This window comes from Octodon degus, unplaced genomic scaffold (assembly GCF_000260255.1).
Source record: "Octodon degus isolate 3935 unplaced genomic scaffold, OctDeg1.0 scaffold00004, whole genome shotgun sequence".
Classification (NCBI taxonomy): Eukaryota; Metazoa; Chordata; class Mammalia; order Rodentia; family Octodontidae; genus Octodon; species Octodon degus.
Genome location: NW_004524580.1, coordinates 17,702,641 through 17,711,949, shown reverse-complemented (window position 1 = coordinate 17,711,949; position 9,309 = coordinate 17,702,641). Strand labels below are relative to the sequence as shown.

At 48.3% G+C, this 9,309-nt stretch overlaps 1 protein-coding gene and 1 long non-coding RNA gene across 4 annotated transcripts in view; one reads left to right on the top strand and one right to left on the bottom strand.

Moving 5' to 3' along the window:
• The window catches only part of LOC111817045, a 25,571-nt gene extending 16,309 nt beyond the window's left edge, over positions 1–9,262 (bottom strand). Inside the window, exon 1 of the long non-coding RNA XR_002821322.1 lies at positions 9,189–9,262. This is a non-coding gene — a long non-coding RNA (uncharacterized LOC111817045). The remainder of the gene's footprint in view (positions 1–9,188) is intronic.
• The window catches only part of Poc1b (POC1 centriolar protein B), a 96,984-nt gene continuing 95,741 nt past the window's right edge, over positions 8,067–9,309 (top strand). For all 3 annotated transcript variants that reach the window (XR_002821321.1, XM_023716320.1, XM_023716325.1), the window contains exons 1-2: positions 8,067–8,885; positions 9,139–9,223. Coding sequence is in view for 2 of the 3 variants with exons in the window: in XM_023716320.1 (XP_023572088.1) it covers positions 8,871–8,885; positions 9,139–9,223 (100 nt within the window). In the remaining variant the exon portion in view is untranslated. The remainder of the gene's footprint in view (positions 8,886–9,138; positions 9,224–9,309) is intronic.

Below are 9,309 nucleotides of genomic sequence, written 5' to 3'. Positions count from 1 at the left end.
GGGCCCTCCATGCCTAGCAGAGACCCTCAGGCAGGCCCTCCACTCAGCAGTGACCCTCAGGTGGGCCCTCCACGCCCAGCAGTGACCCTCAGGAGGGCCCTCCACGCCCAGCAGAGACCCTCAGGAGGGCCCTCCACTCAGCAGTGACCCTCAGGCGGGCCCTCCACGCCTAGCAGTGACCCTCAGGCAGGCCCTCCATACCCAGCAGTGACCCTCAGGCAGGCCCTCCCCGCCCAGCAGAGACCCTCAGGAGGGCCCTCCACGCCCAGCAGAGACCCTCAGTAGGGCCCTCTACTCAGCAGTGACCCTCAGGCGGGTCCTCCACGCCTAGCAGTGACCCTCAGGCAGGCCCTCCATACCCAGCAGAGACCCTCAGGAGGGCCCTCCACGCCCAGCAGAGACCCTCAGGCAGGCGCTCCATACCCAGCAGAGACCCTCAGGAGGGCCCTCCATGCCCAGCAGAGGCCCTCAGGCAGGCCCTCCACGCCCACCAATGATCCTCAGGTGGGCCCTCCATAGCCAGCACTGCCCTGACTCAGTTCAGCTGGGTGTTACAAGCTGCCTATTAGTTAATCCACCACAACACATTTTGCTTACCCATGAATCATCTCACCTGTATTTAGTTTTTTTCCATTTTCTGGCTGTGAGTGTTGACATTATGAACATTTGTGTCCATGTTTTTGTGTGGACAAATATATTCAATTATGAAGAGTATATACTTGTGAGTGGAATTGCTCATTTATATGGTGATGTTACTTTTAAAAAATGTTTTAACATTTTAATGACTGAAGAAAACACATATGTGGACTTTCAAACTCTTCTCCCAAATGCTAAGCACTGCATTCCCATAATTCCCCACAGCTGCCCTAGGTATGGAGCAGCCGTGCCATTTTAACTCTCAGTGGCAACTCATGAGGACTTCAGCTTCTCCACATCCAGCCCAATGCCTGTTATTTACCGTCCCGGTTTCTGTGTATAGCTATGCTAGCGGGTGTAGAGTAGTGTCTCGTTATGGGTTTGATTTATATTTCCCTTTGACTAATAACGTTGGGCATCTTTTCAAGTGCCTATTGGTCACTCCAAAATGCATTCTTACTGAAGTATCTACCCAAATTATTTGCTCATTTTTTAGTTGGGAGAGAAACGCTTTTGAGGAAAACGAAAATTAAGTGTAACACGCTAGAGAGAAAGAGGGGCACTAGTTTTAGAAAAGGGAGAGAACTCAGGGATGGGGAAGGAGCATCAGACAAAGACAGGGAGGAGCGTTCAGGGCAGAGGGAGCCACAGGGCTATGAAGGAAGCAGAGCGCTGCTGCAGTGGAGTAGGGAGTGGCAGGCAGGAGGGTCCACAGGAAATAGGGTGGTCTAGAAGGCTCTGCGAGTGAACACACCACAGCCAAGACCTGGCAGCTCTCAACAAGTCCATCACTCTTGTGTCTTCCATAGGGTCACTTGGAAAGTCCTAGTGCCCCTTCACATCAGCTGACCCCCTGGATGTAACGGTTGATAGCCTGTGTCAACTTGAGAAGTTTAATGAAGCAGGAGGGCAGAGATGGTGTGAGTGCTACACCCGCCCTGGGGGAGGTAGCCTGCTTACAATATAAGGAAAAGAGGCTTGCTCTCCCCTCTTTTGCTGTCTTCCATCACCATGAATTGCTGCCCTCTGCCAAGCCACCCTGTCTTGGAGCCAGCTGATTATAGCCTGAAACCTCCTCAAACTGAGCTAAATAAACCTTTCCTTACTTAATTTTGGGTGTCTGGTATTTTGTCTCAGCAATAAGAGAAAAGTAACCAAGATGCAGTAAATAAAGATATGACTCAGATGGAAAGGGAAGGAGGCCTGATCACTTAATGAGAAAGAAAATACTGTAAGTGGAAACTTAACTATAATTGTCAAAGTACATGGGATTGGCCAGGTAAACAGAATTGTTATCATAATTGTACTTTCACTGAGACAGTAAAAGCTACAGCTCTTTTAACCATTTTAAAGAGAAAAAAACTTTTTTAAAAATTCAAAACAATAGGAGAGTAACAATGATTAATACATTGTGTATTGTTATCTTTAATTACTCAAGAGTATAAGATATAGGCACTTAATTGTCCAAGCCATATTAGTACAAACACTTTTAATGAATTAAGAGAAATTAGTATTATAACTACGTTTTACGGTGTATATATATATATTTTATTGTTTTGTTTTTCCCTTCCTTTTCTTCCTTTCTACATCGCGGTTTCTCTTTACAGCTTGGTTTTCTTAATATTAAAAAGTTGAACTTCAGCATAGACCCTAGAAAAGGAGCTAGCTGTCTCTCAGGATGGGTGTAATCGTCATTTGTCAGCAGGCGCTACTGGCTCTGTGCCAATCACAGCACACAGTTCCTCTGGCCCTTCCTTTAGTTACTCCCCATCTGCCCACATACCCAGATCTCCTTTATACTCCTACTGCCGCAGCTTGGATACCTCCAGGATCCTTCGTTCCTACAGAATCCTCCAAGGCACTGAAGTTTACCCCACAAGGAACAGCTCTGTTCGTGGACTCTTTCCCTCTCTACGTTTCTCTCCACTTTTCCAAGACTGTGTTTATAGTGAAATAAACACAACACTTACCACTTACTCATTTTTGTGAGTACAGAAACAGTCAATAGGGCTGCACTGTTCCCTGACCAGCATCACCTTCCACCCACAGCGCTTCACCTTGACAAACTGAAACTCCATAGGCATCAAATAGTAATTCCTCCCTTCTCCTCAGCCCCTGGGCAACACCATCCTGTCACTCCAGACCTACCAAGATGTGAACTCTGGCCCGCACCCAGAAATCTGCATTGAAATACGTCCTTCAAGAGAGTCTAACACCCACTAACACAGTAGTTGGTTTTTTTTTTAACACAGTAGTTTTTAATACATTTTCAAATTGTAAAATTATCATCCTATGTGTAATCACTCCCTCTTTTCTTCCTTTCCTCCCTAGTGCCAGTTAACCACTAATCTTACAATTTTTTGATTGAAAAAAAAAATCACAACTAAGGTTGGAGATGTAGCCCATGCCTAATGTGATTAAGATCTAGCATTTTTAAAAATTGTAATTAAAGGCCTGTCCCTCTTAGGAACACCTCTGAAGGCCAGCAGAGTAGCTTAGGTATATTTGACACTACAGAAATAAACCAAGGTGGCTACTATACAGAAATCTGAATCATTTCCATGCTTACTACGCACTCACTGCTTTACATAACCTAGGTTTTACAGTGATGGGTTTCCTTTTTATGTGATGAGCCTCATTTCAAGACTCAATTCTGAACTATTTGAGGACAACGATCACGTTTTCTACTTTGGCGAACCTTTTCACTGAATACTGAACTGGCTAACAATCACGTTGTAGAAGACAGAGCACATTTAGCGCCTCTATTATAAATCAGTCAGGGACTGTCGGGCTGCAGAAGGATGCTAAACCGAAGACAACATAGTTCGTGTCTTTATCCACCCATGGTATCCCATTAAACGAGGGCTGGCAGACACACAAACATAACACAGACGTAATGCAGTGTCCTAAAACACAGCCCAATAGAACTCTAAGCAATGTATTCTGGGCACCCGAAGAAATTAGTTATGCTATTTATAAAGGCGACATTTTTACCTAAATATACCTTTCTGGGTCCCGAGACAGGTTTCTATGGCTAGACATAGTGGTCAGAGACTAGAACTGGTATTCACAAATACAAAGATGCTTCTAGCAAAAGCTCCAAAATGTATGTTTAGAATTTGATGTCTCCAAAGAGTCACGTGCGCAGAGGTGAGGTGGAGCCACCGGATCCCGAAGGCCCTTGCGAGCAGCAGACCGACCTGCGGGTGGATCCCCGCCCCACCCACTGTGGTGGTGGGCGTGGCCTCCCTCCCGGCCCCGCCCTTTCTATTTCCGGGCTGCCGAGTTGCGCGCAGCTTTCTCTGCTGAACTCTTCCACGCTGCCCTTCCCACCTTAAAGCCCGCCAACTGTCAACAGGAACCTTTAAACACTGTGAGCCAAAATAAATCTCTCCACCTTCAGGGTGCGGATGTCGGGTATTTTGTCCCAGAAATGAGAAAGTAAGACGGTGTAGAAGTGCATCACTGACTGAGGTGTCTTAAATGCCGACCTAGGGGACATGTGTGCTTTGAGTGTAGGTCAAGATGCACTTTAAAGGTCCATGGCATGGTACGCCCGGTGGTTCCCAAATATCGATGCATCTTGTAAATCAGCTAGAAAGCTTGCTTAAAGGTATACTGATTTCTAGCATGCACACTAGACTTTCTAAATAAAAACCTATGGGATGATGCCGCAGGATCTTTCAGGAAGATCTTTATTATTATTATTATTATTATTTGCGGATAGTAAGCAGGGTAATTAGACAGAGTCTTAAAGTCAGAAAGCAATTGAGGGTTATAAAAATACTCCAGGAGACAGAAGAAAATCTGAAGAGTGGCAGGACCCCTATGGGAAGAAAGAAATGTACCATAAGGTTGTAGTTGATAGGATTTGGACAGTGAATGGTGAATTAAATCACTCTTAATCTTCCTAACTTCTGTTTCAGTGATCTGAATCAGATTTGTACCTCTCCTTTCTGCGTGTTCTCCTATTCTCCGGAGCAACCAGTTTATTTTAAGAAGCGTTCTCTGCCTGTGAACAAGCTCAGCATAGTTCATCCACCTGTCATAGAGTCCCATGAACAGCAGGTGGCACTTCTGGGCTACATCTCAATTTCCAAATTTGAACATCACAAGCTGTCATGACCAGAACTGAAAAACGCAGCAGGGCTGAGGTGAATGCTCTCAATATCTTTTTTAAAAATTATTTATGCATTTATTTATTTGATACAGGGTCTCACTATGCCTTCTTCAACCCCCTTATATACCGTTTTTGTGTTTCCACTCTAGGTTGGGCTCCACTGTCCCCCCTGCCCTAAGGCACCTCCCCCCAGGTCATGGGATGGCCAAGCCGAACCAGCCAAGCTTCCTTCTGACATCTCAAGTTGACACAACACATCAACCAGCACAGGTGTCAAAAGGTGTAAGAGACCTACGCTGGAGTAAACACCTCGTAGTTACAGGACAAACCTTTAAAGATCAATTTTAGATGGTGATATAATGTAAACCTACCCCCATCTACTGAACTCAAAGGCATGGGGGGGTGCTTTCCATCTCACTCCTCATTTTTTCCTTCCTTCCTTCCACTAATGAGCTGTTTGCTGCGACCCTCCAGTGAGATCTCGGGGCTGGGGTTACACAGCGCTGCTGTGGCATTGGACCCGATACACAGAGGACTTGCTAAGCAGCCACTCGGTATTCAGAGCACCCATTTCACAGCACTGCCTCGTTCATAACCTGCCCTATTTCTCATCTTGCTGATCTATCTTTAAAAGATGTATTTTTCAATAACGGGGGGGGGGAAGTAAAACTTTAAGAGCTTAGAAAAAAATCAAAACTTACGTTTTCTTTGGTTTTGAGACAGTTTCTCCATCTTTTTCTTCTTTGCCTCTAAATGTGCTGTGTCCAATATTAGACAACTCATGGCATGAAAGATCTGAGGTCTTAATGACTACTCCTGTTTCCAACTATACTGTACTTTTTTATTGTGCAGAACACACATGGAAATAAAACTTACCACTTTAATAATTTTTTTCTGTATTTAGGACAGGGTGTACAGGTCTCACTGTGTAGATCAGACTCAGTGATCCTCCTGTTTACAACCTCCCAAGTGCTGGGATTACAGGCACACCCAGTCTCCATTGCCTTCTCAGCACACCCCGGAGGGGCAGGGCTAGCACCGCAGGCGGGGTGGATCGAACTCCCCACTCCTGTGGCTGTGTAAGCAGACACTTAATCTGCTGCGCTGTTTGGCCAGCCCATCACTTTAATAATTTTAACTGTAGGATTAACTGGCTTTAAGCACATTCAAAATGTATCTGTCTCTAAAACATAATCTCAAATAGAAATTCTGCCCATTATGCAGTAATTCCTTTACCCCCACACCCAATAATCTCTATTGTCTTGTCTCTACAAATCCATCTATTCTAGGAACCTTAAATCAATGAAATCATGCAACGTGTTTTCCTTACTGTGTGGCTTACACTTCACACACTTTGAGGTTCTACCTGTGTGGTAGCATATATCAGAATTTCATTCTTTTTATGACTGAGTATTTCCTTTTATGTATATAGCATTTCCTTTGCCCATTCAGTTGTTGGACATTTGCTTGCTTCTTGCACCTCGCTACTGTTTATAACACTGCTATACACATCAGTGTACAAGGAGCATTGGGAGTTCCTGCTTTCAGCACCTGTGGCTGTAACTGGCGGCAGACTTGCTGGGTTCTAATTCTGCACTTAAAATTTTGAAGAACTGTCAAATGGTCTTCTACAGTGCTACACCATTTTACATTCCCACTAGAATTCGGCATTATTTGTCTTTTAAAGCAAGCCAGACCTTTAAAAAAAAAAAAAAAAAAAAACAAAACACTAGACCAGGAATAAGTAGCAAAGTTTATTTATTTATTTTAGGAAAGGGTCTACAGGGTGTTCAGGGTCTCACTACTAGATCAGACTCATAGTGATCTGCCTGTTTTTTTTGTTTTGTGTGTGTGGTTTTTGTTTTTTTTGGCAGTACAGGGGATTGAACTCAGGACCTTGCACTTGCCAGGCAAGTGCTTATTCTACTGAGTTATCTCCCCAGCCCAATCTGCCTGTTTACAGCCTCCCAAGAGCTGGGATTACAGGCACACACCACCACATCCAGTCTCAATGGCTCTCTCAGTGCACCCCTGGTGGCAGAGCCGGCACAGCAGGCCTGGGGATCGAACCCCCGGCCCCTGCGCCCGCTTGCAGGTGCTTTAATCCGCTAAGGTATTTGGCCAGCCCAATAGCAAAGTTTAGAGTCCTGGCATAGTTTGGTGACAGGCTGTGGGTACCAATACTTCTGTTGTATTTTTAGCATCAGGGATGGAGCCCGGGGCTTTGGGCATGCTGAGTGGTGCCCTATCACTGTGCTACATTCCCTAGCTCTGGTAGCAACAGTCTTAACTCATTAGCTCTAACCATAGATTAGAGCAATAATTCTTTTTTCTTTTTTGTCTTGAGACAGGGTCTTGCTATGCAGTTCGGGCTGGCCTTGAAGCTCAGTTTGTGGCCTAGGCTGGCCTCAAACTCTCAGCAATCCTCCTGCCTCAGTCTCCCAAGTGAATAATTATTAACATACAGAGCTCAGGCTCCAGAGCAACCACTTAAGGGTATTCTTACACCTGCAGCACCCTATAGCCCACCGATGCATGCTGAGTCAGCTCTGAGAATGAAGCCCTTCAGTCTGCCCTGCAAGTCCTGACAGGAGACTCGGGCTCCCTATCTAGAGCGCTGAGTCCTGGAGGGCCAAGAAAACACTTTAGCCATCTTTGTATTCCTCCAGGCCAGACATGCAGTAGATATTAAGCAAATGTGTTTTAATTACACACTGCGCTGCAATCTAAGGCCACTTTCTATCTGTTTAATTGCCCTGTATAGCAGTCATTAAAACTGAACTCAAGTCGTTCCACAATTAGTCAAGAAACCTGTAATTACAGCATGTAATACCTCTGATTTGGCTAAAACATGTATCCCAGTAGTTGTGGTCTACCATGCTTTTGGCTACCAGTTTTTTTTTTTTTGTTTGTTTTTGTTTTTGAGACAGGGTCTTTCTATGTCACTCAGGCTAGCTTTGAACTCACTATGGAACTTAAATTGGCCCTAAATTTATGGTGATCTTCCTGCCTAACAAGGTGTGTGCCACCAGGTCCCGCCCCCAGGAAATCTTCATGTACTTTTTTTAACCCTTCCTCAAAGTATGAAAGAACATATGTCCTTCACGCTCAGAGGTAAGGATACGGACATGGAGAGCTCTCAGCACAGCTGCTCAGATTAATATCTAAGAATGAAGTTTATGGGGTTGGAGAGATGGCTCAGTGGTCTAAAGCACCACACGCCAGCCAGCCGCGCCCCCTGGTGGGCTGAGCTGGCCACACACACACAATAAATGTTAAAAAAAAAATTTTTTTTTAAAGAATGAAGTTTATAACTTGCGAACAGTGACAGCAGTTGTAAGTCCATCAATGTCGCGGTTGCCAAGGCACAAACGACAGCATGTATACGAAGCCTGGGGCAGAAATGGCTGCAGTTAGTCTGGCCTAGAAACTTGCAAACATACTGCACAGCGCTCCTGTTTACTACTCTTAAAGCAGACGTAGATGAGCGGAGGAGGAACCGCAGCAGAACACGAAGCGTGCGCGCACAGGGCATCACGGCGCCGTCCCGCGCAGCCAGCATGTGCGTCCACATCCCGCAGGGGGCAGCACGTGGAAAACCAAGGCTCACATTAAGGCGCACTCAGGCTTAACGCGCCCCAGCCGCGACCGGGAACCTTATGGGGCCTTCCGCGGCACACACCGCGCGCTGCACGGCGCCAAGGCTCGCCACCCGCCCGGGGCCCGCGGGGAACACGTGGGCGCGGCCTCGTTAGCGTGCATGGAACTCCGACTGCATCGATCGCAGGCTCACGGAGCCGACCCATCCGGGGTTCTCTAGACTGAGCTGCTTGACACTGAAGGGATCTTGAGCGTTAATAAACATTGGCTTCTGCGGGAGGCCGCTCCCGACTCGGAGCTGCCCGCCCGCTCGCGGGCAGATGCCAGCTCCCTCCGGGGCGCGCGCGCGCGCGGCGTCTCGGCGCTCGACTGGCCAGGCCTGCAGCGCGGGATCTGAGCGGCCCGCCGTTGTTGTAGTGACCGGCAGGTGCTGCGGCTCCCGGCAGACGGTTCCGGGCGCCGCGGGGTCCCCTCCTCCCCTGCCCCGTCCCCTTCCCCGGCGCCCCGCTCCTGCATGGCCTCCGCCCGGGTAAGGACAGGCTGGCAGGGCCCAGCCTTGCGGCTCCCGCGGGGTCGGGTCGGGACGCGCGGGCGGCTGGGGGACCTGGCGGCGGCCTTCGCCGCTCGGCCCGGGGCGCCCACCTCACCCCCACTCCCGGAGCCGGGCTCGGAATTCCCCGCGGAGCGCCCGTCAGAGTCCCCGGGCCGGAGGTTTCCTGGGCCGGGCGGGCCGGGGCCTGGGCCGGGGCCGGGCCGCCGCGACCTGACCGCTGTCCCCGCAGGAGGACCCCGCCCTGGAGCGCTGCTTTAAAGCCCACAAGGCCGCGGTCACCTCGGTGGACTTCAGCCCGCACGGCCGACAGCTCGGTGAGTTTTCTTCTCGGCTGCGCGACCCGACCCGAGCGGCGCGTCGTCCTCCCGGCGCGGCGCCCCCTGGCGACCGGGCGGCCCGG